The sequence below is a fragment of the Pseudophryne corroboree genome, chromosome 5 (genome assembly GCF_028390025.1).
Source record: "Pseudophryne corroboree isolate aPseCor3 chromosome 5, aPseCor3.hap2, whole genome shotgun sequence".
Taxonomy (NCBI): Eukaryota; Metazoa; Chordata; class Amphibia; order Anura; family Myobatrachidae; genus Pseudophryne; species Pseudophryne corroboree.
In genome coordinates, this window is record NC_086448.1 from 286,519,093 (window position 1) to 286,544,596 (window position 25,504).

The 25,504-nt window shown below is 47.3% G+C and overlaps 1 protein-coding gene across 1 annotated transcript; it reads left to right on the top strand.

Moving 5' to 3' along the window:
* The first annotated feature begins 496 nt into the window (after positions 1 to 496).
* EIF1B (eukaryotic translation initiation factor 1B) lies at positions 497 to 24,147 on the top strand. Its single transcript, XM_063922394.1, has 4 exons — positions 497 to 761; positions 3,445 to 3,608; positions 11,100 to 11,201; positions 24,022 to 24,147. Exons 1-4 carry the CDS (start codon positions 731 to 733, stop codon positions 24,064 to 24,066), a joined length of 342 nt encoding a protein of 113 aa, XP_063778464.1. The 5' UTR covers positions 497 to 730; the 3' UTR covers positions 24,067 to 24,147.
* Positions 24,148 to 25,504: the final 1,357 nt, after the last annotated feature.

A 25,504-nucleotide genomic window follows, 5' to 3' on the forward strand; every position in this document is an offset into this window, starting at 1 on the left:
AAAAGTAGTGGGAACAAATCTATTGTTCTTGTATTGTATTTATCTGTACGTGGAAAGTTGGAGATAGTGGTCTATAAGCCTCAGAAAACAGAAACTTCAAATTTTATGGAATGTTGAAAGTCAATCAGCAAATCCCAAAGCAAAAGCTCCTTTCCATTCCTGATTATAAACAGCCTGAAACAAAATGTCTACCGAGTAGCACAGCTGTCAGCTACCCACTCACACACAAACACTCCAACAAAACTTAAGTAACCAGGTACAACAACAACCCTCTATTACACACAACACGGCCGCAGCCCGCTGCTCCCCTCCCAGCACCGCCCTGCCAGAGCCTCTGCTCGCCGCTGGGCATTATGGGAACTGTAGTGCACTACGCGACGGCCCGCTCCTAATTACTGCTGCGTGTGCGCCAGAGGGGGGCCTGGAGACTACATCTCCCACACGCCACCACACCGGGGAGGGCGCGTCACACGGCCGGTTCCTGTGCTGGCAGCTAAAAAGCCGCAGCTCGGCCATCTTGTTCTAGACTGTAAGCAAGCAGGCTCGGGTTCCGTCAGACCGCTCTCCTAGCTGGTGTTCGGCTCCTCGCGCCTGTGTGCTTCCCGCATCGAGAGAGAAAGATTAGTTCTCGCTGCTCCGCCCGCCCAGACCCATCAGCGTACGCTCTGCCTTCTCCGCTCCGGCCGCAGCCAGCCTTTTCCTCTGCACTCCGTGCTCGTAATAATATCGCATGTCCTCTATCCAGAACCTCAACTCTTTCGGTGAGAACTCGCTCCTGTCCCCTGGCGTTATCCCCCTGCTGTCTGCTGTTACACGGGTAGTGGCTGCTCGGCGTTGTAGCTGTGGGGCCTCTGTGCTCCCCGCTCTCGCAGGGATGCGGCTCAGGGGTATGTGACCTGTGCCGGTCCCGAGCCGCCGCCTTGCTGTGAGTACTCGGCCTTCTCCCCTCAGGCCCAACGTTTTGTTGTTGTTGTTTTTTTTTCCCCTCGCAAGATGGCGCCACGTTGAGTACGGATCGGGGCTGCCGCTATATCACAAGTTACCGGATGTCCGTGCTCTGCCTATCTAGGAGGGGGCTGCTGTCTAAGGCCGTGGGCCCGATGGTATAGCATACCTCCCAACATGACCCTCTCCAGGAGGGACACAATGCCCTGTTTCTGGACTTCCCTCTTAATTTATGATTGCCATCAGCAGCTTTGTACATCTGTCCCATAAACATGAGTCTAAAACCTGCTTGTTTTCAGGTTGCTGGTGCCAATATGGGTGCTGGACAGAGCAGGGAAGCATTGAGCTTCCCTGCCATCTCTGCACTGATGTTCAGATTACATATTCTGAGGGGTGTGGTTCGTTTTATCGACTATCTAGGTCGACAATGTTTAGGTCGACCACTATAGGTCGACAGTCACTAGGTCGACATGGATGGAAGGTTGACAGGGTTTCTAGGTCGACAGGTCTAAAGGTCGACGTGAGGATTTTTTTATTTATTTTTGGTGTCGTTTTCTTCGTAAAGTGACCGGGATCCCAAATTAGTGCACCGCGTCCCCTCGCATGGTTCGCTTCGCTTGCCATGCTTCGGGCATGGTGCCTTCGCTCCGCTACCGCTTCACTCGGCACACTTTACCGTTCCAATCGTAGTCCACGTGGATCGTTAAGTATGAAAAAAAAATATTTGTAAAACTCATGTCGACCTAGTGACTGTCGACCTAAACATTGTCGACCTAGACACTGTCGATCTTCAGACCGGATCCCATTCTGAGATGACGAACCTGAACTCCATGGAGAAACGGAAAGCAGTACTTTACGTTCTTTCATGAATCACAGGATGTGACTCAGCCACGGCTCGGTTGGGGGTGCACTGGAGAAGTCGGGGACTTCTTGGTAACTTGCTCTGAAAAGCATGAAGTAGAGAAAAAGCCCTGTTTTCCACAAAATAGGACTTTTCTCTGCTTTATGAGTAGACCCCTAGATCACTTATAAATTATATACTCCTCTCCCCATGAAAGTTGCAGTACTGTGCTTTAATGTTTTTATATGCTGGTTTGTAACATGCAAACTTTTTAACAATGTTATACAGTCGTTTATTTTCACTAAACTTTGTGCCGGCTATAAGTGGGTACTGAATTAGGAATTAGAGTTCCTTAGTTTTATAGCTGGCTGACCTACTTTTAATATATGCTCTTGGTCGCTTTGGAGGGGGGGGGGGGGGGGATTAAATCATTTAATGGGTGCCTGCCACTAGTTGGCAACTAATTTGTGCTGCTGTATGGGTAGGTATACTGCAGATGCTGACATTTCTTCTTGCAGTCTCCTGTGCTGAGGAGCAGAAATGTGTAGTGCCGCGGTTTTATGCTGCAAATCCCGGTACTTCAAGGCGCAATAAAACAATTGCACTTCCCAATCTCCCATCACTTTAGATGGAGATCGGGTGCACCTAATCAATGGAATCCCCCCTACGATGCACATGTATTTTAAGACTATTAGGGACATGTTAAATTAGCTGTAAGGTTTTTGCAGGAGCTTCACGCAGTATGTTAAGACGAGGCAATTGAGGTAAGGAAAATATTTAGTAAAACGGAGTAAAGAACTACTAACGTACTGTGGTAATAAAGGGAGATGAGTCAGTACTGCGTGTGGTCCTGTTGATCCCTTGCTTGATGTGTGGCTGCATGCATATCAGGGTTTTATAAGCAAGTCATTGCTGTTTGTTTCTCACACTTTCTGATGTGAGCAAATCTGAATAGTGTTTCTTGCATCTAAATCTGGTTCCCAAATTTTTTGAATCTCTGCGCCCTAGAATATCACTTCTTTTCATGGCACCCTACGCCAAAAGTTTCTTATCGAGAAACTTAAATATTAAATTAAGTAGATTGTTTGTCATCCTGAGGTTTAATTGTGTTGTGAGGTGTAAGATTTGCTTGTTTGTCCACATTTTGATTGGCAGCCACCAGCAGTGGTTTTGCCTATTACATTAACCATAAATTATTTTAAATGGTCCTGGACCGCCAACCCAGGGCACCCATATAAGTGTCCTTAGGCACACCAGGATCCCACAGCACAAAGACTATAATTTTTTTTTTTTTTGTGTTCCTTTGCGCCTTATTTTAGCTAGTTCTTATTTCTTTGACCCATTTAGTCTGAGGCTGGTTAGGGCTTTATGTAGATCTACTTAAAAATCTTTAAGGGTAGGAACAAGCTAGCCTAGTTAACACTGTAAGCTGCACAACTGTGGGGTCGCTACTTGCTTTCTGACCAGCTACAACTATCCTATTGTGTATGAAAAAAGCACCTCTAATGTGACTACTCTACATTGATCTTCATTGTGTTGGGTATGCCAAGCAAATGGTTTCCTGGTCTATTTTCTTAGTTTGCAGCACATTGCTTTTTATGGGCACTGTTGTTTAAGGGGGACCTGTCACCAGGTCTTATGTTGCTTTTTCATTTCAGACCCCTTTGCTGATGCAACTAAGGGTGACGACTTACTCCCGGCAGGGACCGAGGATTACATCCATATAAGAATTCAACAACGAAACGGCAGAAAGACTCTGACTACAGTACAGGGCATTGCAGATGATTACGACAAAAAAAAACTTGTAAAAGCCTTTAAGAAGGTAAGTTGGTCAATGTTTTTAGACTTAAACCTTGTTATCTGTGCTCTTTGTACTATGTAAATAAAACACTATTTCTGTCAGCTTAACCCTTTATGACCACATGTCCATTTAAAAGGACTATTGCAAAACATTTATTGCATAGGTTGTATTGTGATTACTATTGCCATTTCAAATCCCAATGTTCACTTAAATGTACAAAAATAATGAACATTCTACGGCAGATGGCAGCACCGGCTTGTAACAGTCGATGTGAGTGTGAGATGGCTTTGCCCAGAAAGATCATCATGAGGAGAGTATCCCACTGCACAAGTACTTTATCAATCTAATTTCGGCACAATTGTTAAGCGAGCAGTAATTGGAGTTGCTAGAGTTGAGGCCCATACACACTGGGCGAATTTGAGCTCAAAGTAGCTCACTTTTGCCATTTTGAGTTACTTTGAACTCAAACTTGGCAGGTGGACGGTGAGCGCTGATGCGTGCTTCCGCATCATCGCTGGCCACCGTCGTCCGTTGTGCTTTTTGAAAAGCTGAGTGAAGCACTTTCCACAGTTTCCTACTGTTGAAAGTGCTTCACATCCCTGTGAACATTGCTGGGCACAGGGAAAATAGCTCAGTGCGTGCACTGAGCTATTTTCCTGCCAGTGATGTTCATGATCATCGTTGTGTATACACGCTGGGCAAAAACACCCAGTGTGTATGCACCTTTAGAGAGTATCAATATATAGAATTGGAACAAATCGCAATGTTTTGGTGTGCGAGCTAAAACACTAGCAAATCGTCCATTAGAAAGGACATTGGTTTCGTCATTTAAAACCATACATATTTTGTTATATGCTTTTTTTTTTTTTTTTTTTTTGTCATCTTGGGCCTCATTCATCTACTTTACGAGTGTCCTCTTTAGGCTACACAAGGAACATGCAATGTGTCATTAAGGGTTAAATGTTTCATAGGGTGTAATAATCATAAGCTACACCGCTTAATACAAACTAAGGGAAAGGACTGAAAGTAGGCTAGTTCAATGAACAAACTTGCTAATTGAGTTATAGTTGTGTGACGTCACAAGCAGCCGCTGTGACCCAGACAGTGAAAAGGTTCTCTCTGCCATCAGCAGGAGCTGAACTGGCCAGGAGGTATTCCTGAAATGCAAAAGCTGTGCGATGCTTTTGCACTTCTGCGGGGCGTTATGCTCAACTCGGAATGACCCCCCCCCCCCCCCCAAAAGTTCTTAAAGATTGTATAAGCTTGCCATACAAGTGTGGTGGTTGTTTGGTTTTTTTTCTGACCCACCCATAACACAAGTTTGAAAATCAATAATGCTATACCTAACTATGTAATGAATGTCGCCTCTCTTTTATATATTAAATGTGTTTAAAGTTTGGCAAATCTATAGGGCTGTAAATTTGACACGTTAAAGTAAGGTTTTTTTTTTTTCGGACCATTTTTATAGTTTATTAAATTCTACACACTGGAGGTGCAATCCAAATTTTGAGCAGACTGTCCGCTTGAGTGTTATCGTTCATGCAATGCAAACCCCTTCTCATCCCCTTAGGGAATGCCTATGTTAAATTTCATCTTGCCAACATATCAGAAAGTAAGAAAATTAGTGATTTAAAAAAAATAAAGTAAAAATAAATAAATATTTTTCTCTAACGTCCTAAGTGGATGCTGGGGACTCTGTAAGGACCATGGGGATTAGCGGCTCCGCAGGAGACTGGGCACAACTAAAGAGAGCTTTAGGACTACCTGGTGTGCACTGGCTCCTCCCACTAAGACCCTCCTCCAGACCTCGGTTAGATTCTTGTGCCCGGCTGAGCTGGATGCACACTAGGGGCTCTCCTGAGCTCCTAGAAAGAAAGTATATTTTAGGTTTTTTATTTTACAGTGAGATCTGCTGGCAACAGACTCACTGCAGCGAAGGACTAAGGGGAGAAGAAGTGAACCTACCTAACTGGTGGTAGCTTGGGCTTCTTAGGCTACTGGACACCATTGGCTCCAGAGGGATCGACCGCATGGAACCGGCCATTGATGTTCGGTCCCGGAGCCGCGCCGCCGGCCCCCTTACAGAGCCAGAAGCAAGAAGTGTTCCGGAAAATCGGCGGCAGAAGACTTCAGTCTTCACCAAGGTAGCGCACAGCACTGCAGCTGTGCGCCATTGCTCCTCATGCACACCTCACACTCCGGTCACTGATGGGTGCAGGGCGCTGGGGGGGGGGGGGGCGCCCTGAGCAGCAATATAAACACCTTGCCTGGCAAAATCATCACAATATATAGCCCCAGAGGCTATATATGTGATAAATTACCCCTGCCAGAAACCATAAAAAAGCGGGAGAAAAGTCTGCCGAAAAAGGGGCGGGGTTATCTCCCTCAGCACACTGGCGCCATTTTCTCTTCACAGTGCAGCTGGAAGACAGCTCCCCAGGCTCTCCCCTGTAGTTTTCAGGCTCAAAGGGTTAAAAAGAGAGGGGGGGCACTAAATTTAGGCGCAATTATGTTTATACAAGCAGCTATTGGGGGAAAAAAAAATCACTCAGTTATAGTGTTAATCCCTGCATTATATAGCGCTCGCGTGTGTGCTGGCATACTCTGTCTCCCCAAAGGACTTTGTGGGGTCCTGTCCTCAGTCAGAGCATTCCCTGTGTGTGTGCTGTGTGTCGGTACGGCTGTGTCGACATGTGGGATGAGGAAGGTTACGTGGAGGTGGAGCAGAGGCCGATAAATGGGATGTCGCCCCCTGTGGGGCCGACACCAGAGTGGATGGATAGGTGGAAGGTTTTAACCGACAATGTCAACTCCTTACATAGAAGGCTGGATGACTTAAAACAGCGGTGGGACAGCCGGCTTCTCAGCCCGCGCCTGCCCAGGCGTCTCAAAGGCCATCAGGGGCTCAAAAAAGCGCCCGTTACCTCAGATGGCAGACACAGATGGTTGAGACATATACACAATCCACTAGGAACATCTGTTACATGATCTCGGCAATGAAAAATGTGTTACGCATTTCTGACATGAACCCAAGTACCACATAAAAGGGGTTTTATTTTTGGGGAGAAAAAGCAGCCAGTGTTTTGTTCCCCCATCAGATGAATGAACGAAGTGTGTAAAGAAGCGTGGGTTCCCCCGATAAGAAACTGGTAATTTCTAAAAAGTTACTGATGGCGTACCCTTTCCCGCCAGAGGATAGGTCACGTGGGGAGATATCCCTTAGGGTGGATAAGGCGCTCACACGTTTGTCAAAAAAGGTGGCACTGCCGTCTTAGGATACGGCCACCTTGAAGGAGCCTGCTGATAAAAAGCAGGAGGCTATCCTGAAGTATGTATATACACACTCAGGTTATATACTGAGACCTGCAATTGCCTCAGCATAAATAGTGCTGCTGCAGCGTGGTCTGATACCCAGTCAGATAATATTAATACTCTAAGACGGGGATAATAGTTTGCTAACATAGAGCATATTAAAGACGTCGTCTTAGATATAAAGGATGCACAGAGGGATATTTGCCGGCTGGCATCCAGAATTAATGCAATGTCCATTCTGCCAGGAGGGTATTAGAAACCCGGCAGTGGACAGGTGATGCTGCCTATAAAAGGCACATGGAGATTCTGCCTTATAAGGGTGAGGAATTGTTTGGGGATGGTCTCTGGGACCTCGTATCCACAGCAACAGCTGGGAAGAAATTTTTTTTACCTCCGGTTTCCTCACAGCCTAAGAAAGCACTGTATTTTCAGGTACAGTCCTTTCGGCTTCAGAAAAGCAAGCGGGTCAAAGGCGCTTCCTTTCTGCACAGAGACTAGGGAAGAAGGAAAAAGCTGCACCAGCAGCCAGTTCCCAGGATCAAAAATCTTCCCCCCTTCCTCCGAGTCCACCGCATGACGTTGGGGCTCCACAGGTGGAGACAGGTGCGGTAGGGGCGCGTCTCGGGAACTTCAGGGACCAGTGGGCTTGCCCACAGGTGGATCCCTAGGTTCTGCAAATAGTATCACAAGGATACAGGCTGGAGTTCGAGGCGACTCCCCCTCGCCGTTACCTCACATCAGCCTTGCCTGCTGCCCTCGGAGAAAGGTAGTACTGGCGGCAATTCACAAGCTATACTTCCAGCAGGTGAAATCAAGGTACCCCTCCTTCAACAAGGCCGGGGGTTACTATTCCAAAATGTTGTGGTACCGAAACCAGACTGTTCGGTGAGACCCATTCTAAAATTGAATGCCTTGAACACTTTTATATACAAAGGTTCAAGTTCAAAATGGAATCGCTCAGGGCGATTATTGCAAGCCTGGAGAATTTCATGGTATCACTGGACATCAAGGATGCTTACCTGCATGTCCCTATTTACCCTCTTTACCAGGAGTACCTCAAAATTGTGGTACAGGATTGTCATTACCAATTCCAGATGTTGCCGTTGGTCTGTCCCCGGCACAGAGGTATTTACCAAGGTAATGGCCGAAATAATTATCCCGTACTTGGACGATCTCCTTATAAAGGCGAGGTCCAGGGAGCAGTTGTTCGGCGGAGTAGCACTATCTCGGGAAGTGCTACAACAGCACGGCTGGATTCTGAATATTCCAAAGTCGCAGCTGGTTCCTACGACGTGTCTACTGTTCCTGGGTATGGTTCTGGACACAGAACAGGATAAAAAGGGTTTCTCCTGGAGGAGAAGTCCAAGGAGTTGTCGTCTCTAGACAGAGACCTCCTAATACGTATACAGGTGTCGGTGCATCAATGCACGCGAGCCCTGGGAAGGATGGTAGCTTCTTACGAAGAAATTCCATTTGCCAGGTCCCATGCAAGGATTTTCCAGTGGGATCTGTTGGACAAGTGGTCCGGGTCGCATCTTCAGATGCATCGGCGGATAACCCTGTCTCCAAGGGCCAGGGTGTCGCTGTTGTGATGGCTGCAGAGTGCTCATCTTCTAGGGGGCCGCAGATTTGGCATACAGGACTGGGTCCTGGTGACCACGGATGCCAGCCTTCAAGGCTGGGGGGCAGTCACACAGGGAAGAAACTTCCAAGGCTATGGAAAAGTCAGGAGACTTCCCTACACATAAATATTCTGGAACTAAGGGCCATTTTCAATACCCTAAGTCAGGCTAGTCCCCTGCTTAAACACCGGCCGGTGCTGATCCAGTCAGACAACATCACGGCGGTCGCTCATGTAAACCGACAGGGCGGCACAAGAAGCAGGATGGCGATGGCAGACGCCACAAGGATTCTCAGATGGGAGGAAAATCATGTGTTAGCACTGTCAGCAGTGTTCATTCCCGGAGTGGACAACTGAGAAGCAGACTCTCAGACACGACCTCCACCCGGGAGAGTGGGGACTTCATCCAGAAGTTTTCCAAATGATTGTACACTGTTGGGAAAGGCCACAGGTGGACATGATGGCGTCCCGCCTCAACAAAAAGCTACAAAGATATTGCGCCAGGTCAAGGGACCCTCGGGCGATAGCTGTGGACGCTCTGGTAACACCGTGGGTGTACCAGTCGGTGTATGTGTTCCCTTCTCTGCCTCTTACCCAGGGTAATGAGAATAATAAGAAGGAGAGGAGTAAGAACTATACTCATTGTTCCGGGTTGGCCAAGAAGAGCTTGGTAACCAGAACTCCAAGAAATGATCTCAGAGGACCCATGGCCTCTGCCGCTCAGACAGGACCTGCTGCAGCAGGGGGCCTGTCTGTTCCAAGACGTACCGCGGCTGCGTTTGACGGCATGGCGGTTGAACGCCGGATCCTGAAGGAAAAGGGCATTCCGGAGGAAGTTATCCCTACGCTATTTAAAGCTAGGAAAGAAGTGAACGCAAACCATTATCACCGCATATGGTGGAAATATGTTGCGTGCTGTGAGGCCAGGAAGGCCCCAAAGAAGAAATTTTCAGCTAGGTCGATTTCTGCACTTCCTACAGTCAGAGGTGACTATGGGCCTAAAATTGGGTTCCATGAAGGTCCAGATTTCGGCTCTATCGATTTTCTTACAAAATAGAACTGGCTTCACTGCCTGAAGTTCGGACTTTTGTTAAGGGAGTGCTGCATAGTCAGCCCCCGTTTGTGGCACCGTGGGATCTCAACGTAGTGTTGGATTTCCTGAAGTCGCATTGAGTTGAGCCACTTAAATCCATGGAGCTACAATACCTCACGTGGAAAGTGGTCATGCTGTGGGCCTTGGCCAGGCGTGTATCATAATTGGCGGCTTTGTCATGCAAAAGCCCTTATCTGTATTTTATATGGATAAGGCGGAATTGAGGACTCGTTCCCAATTCCTTCCTAAGGTGGTATCCGTTTTTTCATGTGAACAAACCTATTGTGGTGCCTGTGGCTACTTGGGACTTGGAGGATTCCAAGTTTTCTGGACATAGTCAGGGCCCTGAAAAATGTTTCCAGGACGGCTGGAGTCAGAAAGACTGACTCGCTATTTATCCTGTATGCACCCAACAAGCTGGGTGCTCCTGCTTCTAAGCAGACTATTGCTCGCTGGATCTGTAGCACGATTCAACTTGCACATTCTGTGGCTGGACTGCCGCACCCTAAATCTGTAAGCCCATTCCACGAGGAAAGTGGGCTCTTCTTGGGCGGCTGCCCAAGGGGTCTCTGCTTACAAATTTGCCGAGCTGTTACTTGGTCGGGGTCAAACACTCTTGCAAGAGTCTACAAGTTTGATACCCTGGCTGAGGAGGACCTAGAGTTTGCTCATTCGGTGCTGCAGAGTCATCCGCACTCTCCCGCTCAGTTGGGAGCTTTGGTATAATCCCCATGGTCCTTACAGGAGTCCCCAGCATCCACTTAGGACGTTAGAGAAAATAAGATTTTACTCACCGGTAAATCTATTTCTCGTAGTGGATGCTGGGCGCCCATCCCAAGTGCGGATTGTCTGCAATACTTGTATATAGTTATTGCCTAACTAAAGGGTTATTGTTGAGCCATCTGAGAGGCTCAGTTGTTATCATACTGTTAACTGGGTGTAGTATCACGAGTTATACGGTGTGGCTGGTATGAGTCTTACCCGGGATTCAAAATCCTTCCTTATTGTGTCAGCTCTTCCGGGCACAGTATCCTAACTGAGGTCTGGAGGAGGGTCTTAGTGGGAGGAGCCAGTGCACACCAGGTAGTCCTAAAGCTTTCTTTAGTTGTGCCCAGTCTCCTGCGGAGCCGCTAATCCCCATGGTCCTTACGGAGTCCCCAGCATCCACTACGGACTACGAGAAATAGATTTACCGGTGAGTAAAATCTTATTTTTTACAACTGTGAAAATCAAACTCCCGTGTGAACAGGTTTTGAACAGCTAGTTCATAATGAAAGCCTCCTTTTAATAGGAACCTCAGTTCAAGTGTCCCACATGTGACAACGGAATGCCCCTTACACATGGGTTCTACATCTTGCAGCTAATGCTGTCAAATGCCAAGTATTGAATGTAAATGGTGATGTATTGGGAAGAAGCACATGTAGACAAATATTTTATGTAGTGTGATGTTTTTTGTCGCCCCCCCCCCCCCCCCCCCCCTCCACAGAAATTTGCCTGTAATGGTACTGTGATTGAACATCCAGAATACGGTGAAGTCATTCAACTGCAGGGTGACCAGAGGAAAAACATCTGTCAATTTCTTATGGAGGTAAGCAATGAATGTTCTTTTAGCTATAACGCAGTAGATTTTATTTTATTTGTTTTGTATACTTTCTTTAATGTATGTACATGTAATCCTCATTCTGTGTAGTCTGGGGAAGATTAACATTACTTGCAATCAAGAGTTGTTAACTCTGGGACTTCCTCTCTTGGTGGGGGTCTCTCCTAAACCGTCTTGGTCTAATGCAGCTTTTGTATTGACAAGAGAAACAAAAGTGTTTTTCCCACGCACTTTGCGGGCTGTAGTAACAAGAACTATATACTATATAATAGAAAATTTAGAGCTCTTAGTTACATATATTTCTCTAACGTCCTAGTGGATGCTGGGGACTCTGTAAGGACCATGGGGAATAGACTGGCTCCGCAGGAGACATGGGCACTTCAAGGAAGAATTTGTATTCTGGTGTGCTCTGGCTCCTCCCTCTATGCCCCTCCTCCAGACCTCAGTTTGAATCTGTGCCCGGACGAGCTGGGTGCTGTTTAGTGAGCTCTCCTGAGCTTGCTATAAGAAAGTATTTTGTTAGGTTTTTTATTTTCAGGGAGCTCTGCTGGCAACAGACTCCCTGCATCGTGGGACTGAGGGGAAAGAAGCAGCCCTACTCTCTGAAGATAGGTCCTGCTTCTTAGGCTACTGGACACCATTAGCTCCAGAGGGATCGTATGCAGGATCTCACCGTTTGTCGTCCGATCCCGGAGCCGCGCCGCCGCCCCCCTCGCAGAGCCGGAAGACAGAAGCTGGTGAAAGAAGCAAGAAGACTTCGAAATCGGCAGCAGAAGACTCCTGTCTTCACTGAGGTAGCGCACTGCAGCTGTGCGCCATTGCTCCCACATACTCCGGTCACTGTAGGGTGCAGGGGGGGGTGCCCTGGGAAGCAATTAGGACCTCTTGGCAAAAAGTAGACACAATAAACGCGGGACAGAAGCCCGCCGCTGAGGGGGCGGGGCTTCTTCCTCAGCACTCACCAGCGCCATTTTTTTCTCCACAGCTCCGCTGAGAGGAAGCTCCCCAGGCTCTCCCCTGCAGATACACGGTAGAAGAGGGTGAATTAGAGGGGGGGGGGGGGCACATAATTAGGCGCAAAAATCATTATTACAGCGGCTACTGGGTTAACACTAAGTAATACCACTTTTACACTCTCACTCCCGGGATGCTTCCCGGGATGCCTTCCCGGGACTGACCCCTTTCACACTGCACTAAGACCTGGGATCGACCCGGGACAGCCCCATTTACACTGATCCCGGGATATCCCTGCAAATGCACATGTGTGTCATTAGAAATGGCCTTTTCTGGCTCACATTGATGAGGTCACACTAGTCAACAAAGGGAGGGGTGGTGCCTGCTCACACCATTGCTGCAGTCATGGCCGACGGAGTACCAGTGTGTATGCCTGAGCTCATGATTCTTTCTGCATTGCAGATGTTTCATACAGCCACTGACAGCATGATGCAGCTTATCACACTGTGCAGTATACTGCACATATATTTTATGAGGAGGAGGAGGGCGCAATTTATACTGGATAGGGCTGCTAGTCGCCGCCAATATTTGCGCAGGAGGAGAGCCTTCATATCATCCAGGATGAGTATCATACTGAGCGTGAGTATGGGCCCTAACCGCTCATTTTGGTCCAGAGATCGCCGGCACGGAGAAGCCTTTATGAGGACCGTGGAAGCTTACCAGGATGAGGAGTGGATGGCTAACTTCCGTGTGTCTCGTGCAACCTTTAACTACATCCTGGAATTACTTACCCCAGCACTTGACATGCAGACCACCAGGCTTAGGAGACCCATCGAGGCACGCAGGAGATTAGCTATTGCATTGTGGTGGTATGCTACCCCAGGAGAGTACCGCTCAGTCTCATGCTTGTTCGGTGTTGCAATCTCCACCTGCTGTGTCATAGTCCACCAGGTGACTAAAGCAATTGTATCTACCTTATACAAGCGCTTCATATCTCTACCACAAGGACAGCGCTTACAGGATACCATCATTGGATTTGTGAAGCGAGGCTATCCGCAGTGTGGAGGAGCGATTGATGGGACACACATCCCCATTATTGCCCCACGTGACAACCATGCTGACTATTTTAATAGGAAGGGCTGGCACTCCATCATATTACAGGCTGTTGTGGACCACAAATATTGGTAAGTGTTTATTTTTGGGGTGGTGGGATGAGTTGCATGTGAGTTTTACATTCTAATTGTTTTCAATTTTACTGTTCTTTAGTTTCCTAGATGTGTTTATTGGCTGGCCAGGCCGATCTCATGACTCCCGAGTTCTTGCCAATTCTGACCTGTACAACATCGTAGAGGAGAAGCAGGGAGGCTGGCTGTACCCCAAAGAGTGTGCAAAGATTGTGAATGGGGTGGAGATCCCTGTCCACATCGGGGATGCTGCATACCCTTTACGCCCCTGGATTATGAAAGGCTACACCCAACAGGTCCAGTTAACCCCAGAGCCACAAACCTATACTCACACCCTGAGTTCAGCAAGGATGGTGGTTGAGAACGCCTTTGGCAGGTTAAAAGGAAGATGGCGTTGTTTGATGAAGCGCAATGATGTGGACCTTATGAATATGCCTAATGTAGTAGCTGCGTGCTGTATACTGCACAACATCTGTGAACTGCAAAATGAGCTATTCCTTCCTGAGTGGACTGTGCAGGACCCTGAGGTTATAAACCCACATGTGGAAGGTGCTTTGTTTGGGACTGCCTCAAACTCCGCTGCAGAACAAATACGCCACACTATTACGTCCAACCTTGCAGCACTGGTACAATAGTGTTTAAGAATCAGCACAACATGTTTGGTGAATGAAAATGTTTTTATTTTGTATTCCACCTTTGATCTTTGGGTTCATTATTTATGTTTTTCCAAAAAAAACACATTGCCAGCAACTGTGTATATATGCCTAAACAATGTAGAAAACACTGTAAACATGGTCTACTTTACGCACAAATGGGAATGTTATGCCTAGATTTGCAAACAAGTTTTTATTGGCATAAAAAAAAAAAAAACACTGGTAGGTTTGTAGATACAACACCATAAACCACAGTGTCCCTGCAGTATATTATCACTGTGTAAAAAATAAATAAAAAGTGCTTTAATGTAGACACTATACAAAACAGAACATAGAAAAAAATGAAGGAAGGCACAAACAGTTGTGCATAAACAATGACCACACTGTGGTTATTTAACAACAAATAACAACCAAAAAAAGCAATTCACTGTGTTTCACGGCAAATTGCGCAATACAGTAAACTCTGGGCTTGGCGCACTAGATGGTGCAGTATTTGGGGCATAGTATGGACCAGGATTAAATGATGAAAAACCCTGCTCAGGGGGGTATTGTGAGTTGTGGTGTTGGTTTGGTGCTCTTGAGGTATTGGTCATACGCTCATAGAACGCCATGTTCATTTGGTGCAATTCCCTGTGGCGGTCATACTGCTCTCTACTCATGCATTCCTGCATTGTCATGACTTGGGAAAGGAATGCATCATGCATTTGGCGTTCTGCCTCTAGAAACCTGTCGAGCCTTGCATCCTCCTGTGCGGACATTGTAGCGTCCATCTCTCGGAGTTGGTCGACAAGGACATTTGACATGGCTTTAGCCACTTGCTCCGCTCTGTTCAATTTCTTCCTTCTAGGCGGTACGGTGTAAACTGTGAAGAGAAGAAATGCAAAATGAGCGTATATAAAAATAGCAGCGTTAGCAAACATGTGTTTGTGGCATTAATCCACCTATACACTAGCTACTCTGCAACATTGAACTTTTTTTAAAAATGCAAAGCCCCCCTGCGTGGGGGCAGAAAATGCAAAGTGTGCCACCGTGCCAGCAGCGTGTTGAGCGCAGTGATCCTGCAAGGGGCTCATTAGCGCTCGCCACACTGGCCACTCATACTACGCACATAACCGGATGATTAACAATTGTGGATTTGTGCTATGAGTGTTAATTTCTAAACATGTACTTACTGTTTTTCTGTAAAGTTGGGGTGACGGCACTTTGTACAGTCCCACTGTCACTGGTCTGAGCATCCACGACGTCTTCAATGGTTGCAGTTATGCTGTCGTCGTTTCTGGATGTGTTTATGGACGGCTGGGATGATGTGTCGCTGTCCTCAGGTGTGTCGTCAATTAACAACGGTGATGATGGACAGACGTCACTGCTTGTCTGTGTCTCTTCTGGAGTGCCTTCTGTAGCAGTGTACTGTGAACTGGAAGACACTCACCGGACTGCATATAGCTGTGTTTCCAAAGATATTGGCGCACATGTCATAGTACTGCCAGTCGATACGGCCAACACCGCTCTTTTTCCTGTTGTTGTCATGCACCTTAAGGAAATGCTTTTTAAGAGTTTTCATTTTGTTTAACACTTGCTGCTGTGTGCGGATGATTCCCCTGGCTTGCAGCATCTTGGAGATGTTTTTATAAATGACTGCATCTTTGACTGTGCCTGTGATCTGCCTCATAATTTCCTCCTCTCCCCTAATGCTCAGCAACTCTCTCACCTCCTGGTCTGTCCAGGTCGCCATGCTGCCTTCCTCACACGCATCAAGGACGCTCCCCAGGGCTCTGAATGATGACATCATCTTTTCTGAGCCCATGAAAGCTCCAATCGGAGGCCTTTTAACAGTCCCGGGTAGTGAATCCCGGGACGGGCCCTTTCACACTACCCAGCTTCCCGGGACGGTCCCGGGTTCAACCCTGCTTTTGACCTGGGATGAAATCCCGGGATGCTCGTCCCGGGAAATTGTCCCTGTACCCATTTACACTGAAGAATCCCGGGATGATGCGCGTTCACGTGCAATATCCCGGGATTTTTCTGCGAGTGTAAAAGGGGTATTACTGTGTGATTCCTGAGTTTTATAGCGCTGGGGTGTGTGCTGGCATACTCTCTGTCTCTCCAAAGGGCCTTTTGGGGGAACTGTCTCTTCAAAAAAGAGCATCCCCTGTGTGTGTGGTGTCTGTACGCTTGTGTCGATATGTTTGACAAGGAAGGCTATGTGGAAACAGAGTGAGAGCAAATTAATGAGGTATCTCCGCTGACGGCGCTGACACCTGATTGGATGGATATGTGGAAGGTTTTAAATGATTGTTAATTCCTTACATAAAAGGTTAGACAAAGCAGAAGCCTCAGGACAGTCAGGGTCTCAACCCGTGCCTGATCCTATGTCGCAGAGGCCGTCAGGGTCTCGGAAGCGCCCACTATCCCAAATTGTTGACACAGATACCGACATGGATTCGGACTCCAGTGTCTATTACGATGATGCAAAGTTACAGCCTAAATTGGCTAAAGCCATCCGTTATATGATTATAGCAATTAAGGATGTGTTGCACATCACAGAGGAAACCCCAGTCCCTGACAAGAGGGTTCATATGTACGGGGGAAAAAAGGCAAGTGGTGACCTTTCCCCCTTCACATGAGCTAAATGAGTTATGTGAAAAGGCTTGGGAATCTCCAGATAAACTGCAGATTTCCAAACGGATGCTTATGGCGTATACTTTCCCGCCAACAGACAGATTACGCTGGGAATCCGTCCCTAGGGTGGACAAAGCTTTTAACACGCTTATCCAAGAGGGTAGCCCTACCGTCACAGGATACGGCCACCCTCAAAGATGCTGCGGATAGAAAGCAGGAGGGTACCCTGTAGTCCATTTATACACATTCAGGTACCTTACTCAGGCCAGCGATAGCATCGGCCTGGGTATTTAGTGCTGTAGCAGTATGGACTGACACCTTGTCTGAGGAACTGGATACCTTAGACAAGGATACTATATTAATGACCCTGGGGCATATAAAAGACTGTCCTATATATGAGAGATGCTCAAAGAGACATTAGCCTACTGGGCTCTAGAATAAATGCAGTGTCGATTTCTCTAATGTCCTAGTGGATGCTGGGGACTCCGTAAGGACCATGGGGAATAGACAGGCTCCGCAGGAGACTGGGCACTCTAAAGAAAGATTCAGTACTATCTGGTGTGCACTGGCTCCTCCCTCTATGCCCCTCCTCCAGACCTCAGTTAGAATCTGTGCCCAGCCAGAGCTGGGTGCTCCTAGTGGGCTCTCCTGAGCTTGCTAATAAAGTATTTTGTCAGGTTTTTTATTTTCAGAGAGCTTCTGCTGGCAACAGACTCTCTGCTACGTGGGACTGAGGGGAGAGAAGCAAACCTACTCACTACAGCTAAGTTGCGCTTCTTAGGCTACTGGACACCATTAGCTCCAGAGGGATCGAACACAGGTACCTAACCTTGATCGTCCGGAGCCGTGCCGCCGTCCCCCTCGCAGAGCCAGAAGTACAGAAGCAGCAGAAGCAAGAAGACATCGAAATCGGCGGCAGAAGACTCCTGTCTTAACTTAAGGTAGCGAACAGCACTGCAGCTGTGCGCCATTGCTCCCGCAGCACACCCACACACTCCGGTCACTGTAGGGCGCAGGGGGGGGGCGCCCTGGGCAGCAATTAAGATACCTGATGGCAAAAGTATACATATATACAGTCAGGCACTGTATATATGTGCGAGCCCCCGCCATTTTTACACATGAGAAGCGGGACAGAAGCCTGCCGCTGAGGGGGCGGGGCCTTCTTCCTCAGCACACAGCGCCATTTTCTCTTCACAGCTCCGCTGGAAGGACTCTCCCCAAGCTCTCCCCGGCAGTTTACAGGTGCAATAGAGGGTAAAAAAGAGAGGGTGGGCACACAAATTTAGGCGCAGAGATGTATATCTCAGCAGCTACTGGGTAAACACTAAGGTACAGTGTAATCCCTGGGTTATGTAGCGCTGGGGTGTGTGCTGGCATACTCTGTCTCCCCAAAAGCCTTTGTGGGGTCCTGTCCTCAGTCAGAGCTTTCCCTGTATGTGTGCGGTGTCGGTACGCCTGTGTCGACATGTTTGATGAGGAAGGATACGTGGAGGCTGATCAAGTGTAAATAGATGTGGTGTCGCCCCCGACGGGGCCGACACTTGATTGGATGGATATGTGGCAGGTGTTAAATGATAATGTAAGCTTCTTACATAACAGATTGGATAAAGCTGTAGCCTTGGGACAGTCGGGGTCTCAACCCATGCCTGCTCCCACAGCGCAGAGGCCGTCAGGGTCTCAAAAGCGCCCAATATCCCAGTTAGTTGACACAGACGTCGACGCGGAATCTGATTCCAGTGTCTATGACGATGTTGCAGCCTAAAATGACTAAAGCCATCTGCTACATGATTGTGGCAATGAAGGATGTGTTACACATTTCTTAGGAAAATCCTGTCCCTGACGAGAGGATTTATATGTATGGGGAGAAAAAGCAAGAAGTGGCTTTTCCCCCGTCACATGAATTGAATGAATTATGTGAAAAAGCATGGGATTCCCCTGATAGGAAGGTAGTAATTTCCAAGAGATTGCTGATGGCGTATCCTTTCCCGCCAACGGACAGGTTACGCTGTGAATCCTCCCCCAGGGTAGATAAGGCGTTGACACGCTTATCTAAGAAGGTGGCCCTGCCGTCTCAGGATACGGCCACCCTAAAGGATCCTGCGGATAGAAAGCAGGAAGCTATCCTGAAGTCTGTTTACACACATTCTGGTACGCTGCTGAGGCCAGCAATTGCTTCGGCCTGGATGTGTAGTGCGGTAGCAGCATGGACGGATACTCTGTCTGAGGAGTTAGATACCCTGGACAGGGACTCTGTTCTAATGACCCTGGCACATATCAAGGACGCGGTCCTATATATGCGGGATGCCCAGAGGGACATTTGCCTGCTGGGCTCTAGAGTAAACGCAATGTCCATTTCTGCCAGAAGGGTCTTATGGACTCTGCAATGGACAGGGGATACCGACTCTAAAAAAAACACATGGAGGTTTTACCTTTATAAGGGTGAGGAATTGTTTGGGGACGGTCTCTCAGACCTAGTTTCCACAGCTACGGCTGGGAAGTCAAATTTCTTGCCTTATGTCCCGCCACAGCCTAAGAAAGCACCGTATTACCAAATGCAGTCCTTTCGTTCGCAAAAGAGCAAGAAAGTCAGAGGTGCATCCTTTCTTGCCAGAGGCAGGGGTAGAGGAAAGAGGCTGCACCACGCAGCTAGTTCCCAGGAACAAAAGTCCTCCCCGGCTTCCACTAAATCCACCGCATGACGCTGGGGCTCCACAGGCGGAGCCAGGAGCCGTGGGGGCACGTCTCCGACATTTCAGCCACCAGTGGGTTCGCTCACGGGTGGATCCTTGGGCTATACAAGTTGTGTCTCAGGGATACAAACTGGAATTCGAGGTGACGCCCCCTCACTGTTACCTAAAATCGGCCTTGCCAGCTTCCCCCATGGAAAGGGAGGTAGTGCTGGCAGCAATTCACAAGTTATACCTCCAGCAGGTGGTTGTAAAGGTTCCTCTCCTTCAACAGGGAAGGGGTTACTATTCCACTATGTTTGTAGTACCGAAACCGGACGGTTCGGTCAGACCCATCTTGAATTTAAAATCCCTGAACATTTATCTGAAGAAATTCAAGTTCAAAATGGAATCGCTCAGAGCGGTCATTGCAAGCCTGGAAGAGGGGGATTTTATGGTGTCTCTGGACATCAAGGATGCTTACTTGCATGTCCCCATTTATCCGCCTCATCAGGCGTACCTCAGACTTGTGGTACAGGACTGTCATTACCAATTCCAGACGTTGCTGTTTGGGCTCTCCACGGCACCGAGAATATTTACCAAGGTAATGGCGGAAATGATGGTGCTCCTGAGAAAGCAAGGAGTCGCAATTATCCCATACTTGGACGATCTCCTCATAAAGGCGAGGTCCAGAGCAGTTGCTGATCAGCGTAGCACACTCTCAGGAAGTGTTGCAACAGCACGGCTGGATTCTGAATATCCCAAAATCGCAGCTGATTCCTACGACGCGTCTGCCCTTTCTGGGCATGATTCTGGACACAGACCAGAAGAAGGAGTTTCTCCTGGCGGAGAAGGCTCAGGAGCTCATGACTCTAGTCAGAGACCTCTTAAAACCAAAACAGGTGTTGGTGCATCACTGCACGTGAGTCCTGGGAAAGATGGTGGCATCATACGAAGCCATTCCCTTCGGCAGGTTCCATGCGAGGATCTTTCAGTGGGATCTGTTGGACAAGTGGTCCGGATCGCATCTTCAGATGCATCGGCTGATCACCCTGTCCCCCAGGGCCAGGGTGTCTCTTCTGTGGTGGCTACAGAGTGCTCACCTTCTCGAGGGCCGCAGGTTCGGCATACAGGACTGGGTCCTGGTGACCACGGATGCGAGGCTCCGAGGATGGGGGGCAGTCACTCAGGGAAGAAACTTCCAAGGGTTGTGGTCAAGTCAGGAGGCTTGCCTGCACATAAATATCCTGGAACTAGGGGCCATATACAACGCCCTGAGTCAAGCGGAGCCTATGCTTTGCAACCAACCGGTGCTGATTCAGTCAGACAACATCACCGCAGTGGCTCATGTAAACCGCCAGGGCGGCACAAGAAGCAGAGTGGCGATGGCGGAAGCCACCAGGATTCTTCGTTGGGCGGAGAATCACGTGCAAGCACTGTCAGCAGTGTTCATTCCGGGAGTGGACAACTGGGAAGCAGACTTCCTCAGCAGGCACGACCTCCACCCGGGAGAGTGGGGACTTCATCAAGAAGTCTTCACGCAGATTGCAAGTCTGTGGGAACTGCCACAGGTGGACATGATGGCGTCCCGCCTCAACAAAAAGCTAAAAAGATATTGCGCCAGGTCAAGGGACCCTCAGGCGATAGCTGTAGACGCCTTGGTGACACTGTGGGTGTTCCAGTCGGTCTATGTATTTCCTCCTCTTCATCTCATACCCAAAGTACTGAGGATAATAAGAAAAAGAGTAAGAACAATTCTCATTGTTCCAGATTGGCCACGAAGGACTTGGTATCCAGATCTGCAAGAATTGCTCACAGAAGATCCGTGGCCTCTTCCTCTAAGACAGGACCTGTTGCAACAGGGACCCTGTCTCTTCCAAGACTTACCGCCGCTGCGTTTGACGGCATGGCGGTTGAACGCCAGATCCTAGCAGAAAAGGGTATTCCGGAGGAGGTCATTCCTACGCTGATAAAGGCTAGGAAGGACGTTACAGCGAAACATTATCACCGGATATGGCGAAAATATGTTTCTTGGTGCGAGTCCAGCAATGCTCCTACGGAGGAGTTTCAGCTGGGACGGTTCCTTCACTTCCTTCAGTCGGGAGTGGATTTGGGCCTGAAGTTAGGCTCAATTAAGGTCCAGATTTCGGCCCTTTTCCATTTTCTTTCAAAAGGAGTTGGCTTCTCTGCCAGAAGTTCAGACGTTTGTGAAGGGAGTGCTGCATATTCAGCCTCCTTTTGTGCCTCCAGTGGCACCTTGGGATCTTAACGTGGTGTTAAGTTTCCTGAAATCGCACTGGTTTGAACCACTTAAAACAGTGGAGTTGAAATATCTCACGTGGAAGGTGGTCATGCTATTAGCCTTGCCTTTGGTGGTCATGCTATTAGCCTTGCCTTTGGCTAAGCGCGTGTCAGAATTAGTGGCTTTGTCTCATAAAAGCCCATATCTGGTTTTCCATATGGATAGAGCGGAATTGAGGACACGTCCACAATTTCTGCCAAAAGTGGTCTCATCCTTTTCATATGAACCAACCTATTGTGGTGCCTGTGGCTACTCGTGATTTGGAGGATTCCGAGTTACTAGATGTAGTCAGGGCTTTGAAAATTTATGTAGCCAGAACGGCTAGAGTCAGGAAAACGGAGTCACTGTTTATCCTGTATGCATCTAACAAGCTTGGTGCTCCTGCTTCAAAGCAGCCTATTGCTCGCTGGATCTGTAACACGATCCAGCAGGCTCATTCTGTGGCTGGATTGCCGCAGCCAAAATCCGTAAAAGCCCATTCCACTAGGAAGGTGGGCTCTTCTTGGGCGGCTGCCCAAGGGGTCTCTGCATTACAACTATGCCGAGCTGCTACTTGGTCAGGTTCAAACACGTTTGCAAGGTTCTACAAGTTTGATACCCTGGCTGAGGAGGACCTATCGTTTGCTTAATCGGTGCTGCAGAGTCATCCGCGCACTCCTGCCCGTTTGGGAGCTTTGGTATAATCCCTATGGTCCTTACGGAGTCCCCAGCATCCTCTAGGACGTTAAATAAGATTTTAAACCTACCGGTAAATCTTTTTATCGTAGTCCGTAGAGGATGCTGGGCTCCCGTCCCAAGTGCAGACTATTTCTGCAAGACTTGTATATAGTTATTGCTTACATAAGGGTTATGTTATAGTTTCATCGATTTTGGACCGATGCTATGTTTTTTCATACTGTTAACTATATAGTATATCACAAGTTATACGGTGTGATTGGTATGAATCTTGCCCTTGGATTAACTAAAATCCTTTCCTCGTACGGTCTCTCCTCTGGGCACAGTTTCTCTAACTGATCTCTGGAGGAGGGGCATAGAGGGAGGAGCCAGTGCACACCCAGATCCAAAGTCTTTCTTAAAGTGCCCATGTCTCCTGTGGATCCCGTCTATCCCCATGGTCCTTACGGAGTCCCCAGCATCCTCAACGGACTACGAGAAAGATTTACCGGTAGGTTTAAAATCTTTTTTTTTTTTTTTCTTTTTTTTTTTTTCTCGTAGTCTGTAGGATACTGCGCGCTTGCCCAGTGCTTCGTTCTTCCTGCTGTTTCTTGGTTAAGTAAGGTTTGGTTCAGCTGTTGCTGTCCTTGTTTGCAAGTTTGAGCATGGCTTTCCTCTTGTGGTTGTGCTGGTTCGATTTCTTGCCACTTTTTCTTTTTTCTATATCCTCTCAAAGTATGTCTGTCTCCTCGGGCATAGTTTCCTAGAGGAGTCTGGTAGGAGGGTCATAGAGGGAGGAGCCAGCACACAGTCAAACTTCTATAGTGCCCATGGCTTCTAGTGGACCCATCTATACCCCATTGTACTAAATGGATTCCCAATATCCCTTACAGACTACGAGAAAAGGATTTACCGGTAGTTAATTAAGGGACAGATGTATTGCCTTGGAGAAGGCATAAGGAAGTGATAAATCAGTGATATGTGCAAGGTGATAAATGCACCAGCCAATCTGCTCCGAACTGTTTATTTTCATATTGGAGCTGATTGGCTGGTTCATTTATCACCTTGCAAATATCACTGGTTTATCACTTCCTTATGCCTTCTCCAGGTTAATACATCTGCCCCAGAATTCCTATTTTTACCATATAGATGGTACTTGCTGGCTGCATGCATAGCCAGTTCTTCCAGATTGTCAAAATGCTTGCCTTAATTAATTTTCAAACAGTCTGTCAAAACCAGCACATTTAGTGACATTGGTCACTCGTGGGTTACATGGGCCGACCCCCTGTCCTTTTCCAAACTCAGAACTGTTAAACTGCATTTAAAGCAATACTGTTCCATTGTTTGGTTAACCATTATAAAATTGTTACTTTGAAATAGGATAATCTTAAATACAAAAACTGTAAATATGCTGGTCACACCTTTTCTGAATACCTTTTTTTGCAAGGGTAAACATTGGGGCAAATGTGTTAAGCCTTCCACTTCAGCTACTAACTCCCATTGTTTTTTTTTTTTTAAACCCAGCCTGTAACGAGTTAGGAGCTGATTGGCTGGTGCGTTATCACCTTCCACTTTATCGCACGCCAGGCTTAATACAGCTGCCCCTCAGTCCCTTATCCCTGTTAACCACTCCCAAACTAGAATTCTTCTGCCTAAAAGATATTATCCCTACTACTGTACTGGTTTTCTATAAGAAATTGGACAGTTTTGTTGTATTTTTATATACTAGTTGGTATTTTATAATGTTTGTAAATGTGCTGTTGTGTTTTCTTACAGATTGGCATTGTTAAGGAGGAACAGCTGAAGGTTCATGGATTCTGAGATGTGAATTGTTTAATTGTGTCCTGCCAAGACTGGCTTTTGTTAAAAATAGATATTTGCAGTAAAAGGACTTTCAACATGTCTGAGCATTTGATCTTAGTTTTTTTTGCATGATTACACTGGTAAACAAAGATTTAGCTACAGGCCACTTCAGGTGGTATTATATACATGGTCGTGGCACACTATTGTGACCACCTCCTACATTTGACAGCTGTAGCGTGTAGCACATAAACTAAATTACGGGTCGTGTGCTGGCCTGGTGTGTGATAGGCTACCGGCACACATCACTCATCCCTGTCATGGGTAAAAGGGCGACTTTATCTGAGTTGCAAAAAGGGGTGGTTATCTGCTTTTGGGCCACGGGTGGTAGTATTTCTGAAACTGTGCAGTTTGTATCCTGCTGTGGTGAATGTGAATCGTGACTGGACAAATGGCGCCATTACAAATAACCAATGTGGCAACTGCGGAGTACTATGGGCCATTGATGTGAGAGGTGAACATCTGCTGTGATGGTTGGTCAAGATGCTACAGAGGAACAGCTCATCGTCAAATGAACCTGGGGGCTACCAGGCGTGTCTAAAATGACAGTTCAGCAAACCTGTTGTGTATGGGGCTCCGAAGCGGTTACTTTGGCTATTAGGTGATGCTCATAATAATGTGACTCGACCATGTATATTTTCTATGCTGATTTTAAAAATGGTTTCAGTATCCATCTATTTCACTTTTAAAGTTATGCTCTCTTTAATATACTTAACGATTTATATAGACACGTTCTTGAATGTATAAAATGAGTAGAGGGGCACTGATGAGATCATTTGGTAATGGAATGGCTTTCTGGAAAGAGCTGTTTGAAGAGGGATCATTGTAGGCTGCTTGATTGAAGGAATGAGTCTGAGAAACATTGTGGATTTTTTTTTTTTTTTTTTTTTTTATTGATGCGAGGAAAAATACATTGCAGGAATGGTCCTCGGCCTGGAAGACACCTAAAACTACGACCCAGGGACCAGAGAGTTCTAACCAGGGAGCTGCAAAAGAACAGGGGTTGTGCCGTGCATATCATTGCACACAACTTTACAAATGGCCAAAACCATGTGCTGGTTTCGGCATGAACACTTCGGAGGGAGGCTGATGTACTTGGATATTATGGGCAAGCAGCTTGTCCTAAACATCTAATCCCTAAGAAGAATGCACCCCAGCACTTAGAATGGTGTAAAGAGCGCAAAAACTGGACACTGGAATAATGGCAACAAGTGTTTTTTGGAGTGACAAATTGCAATTTACACTTTCTAGATCAGGTGTATGTGGTTAATGAGTGCCAGGAGAATGTCTGCTGCCAGAGTGTACAGTACCTTCAGTAAAGCATAGAGGTGGTGGCATTATCCTGTGGGGCTGTTTCAGTTGGTTTGGTATGGGTTCACTAGTTGTAATGCATGGTCAC

Bases quoted from the DNA above. Each gene is read 5' to 3' on its own strand.
- EIF1B (XM_063922394.1), top strand. From the start codon at position 731: ATGTCCTCTATCCAGAACCTCAACTCTTTCG. The intron at 3,609-11,099 runs GTAAGTTGGTCA...CCCCCTCCACAG, and splicing joins TTGTAAAAGCCTTTAAGAAG to AAATTTGCCTGTAATGGTAC. The intron at 11,202-24,021 runs GTAAGCAATGAA...GTTTTCTTACAG, and splicing joins TCTGTCAATTTCTTATGGAG to ATTGGCATTGTTAAGGAGGA.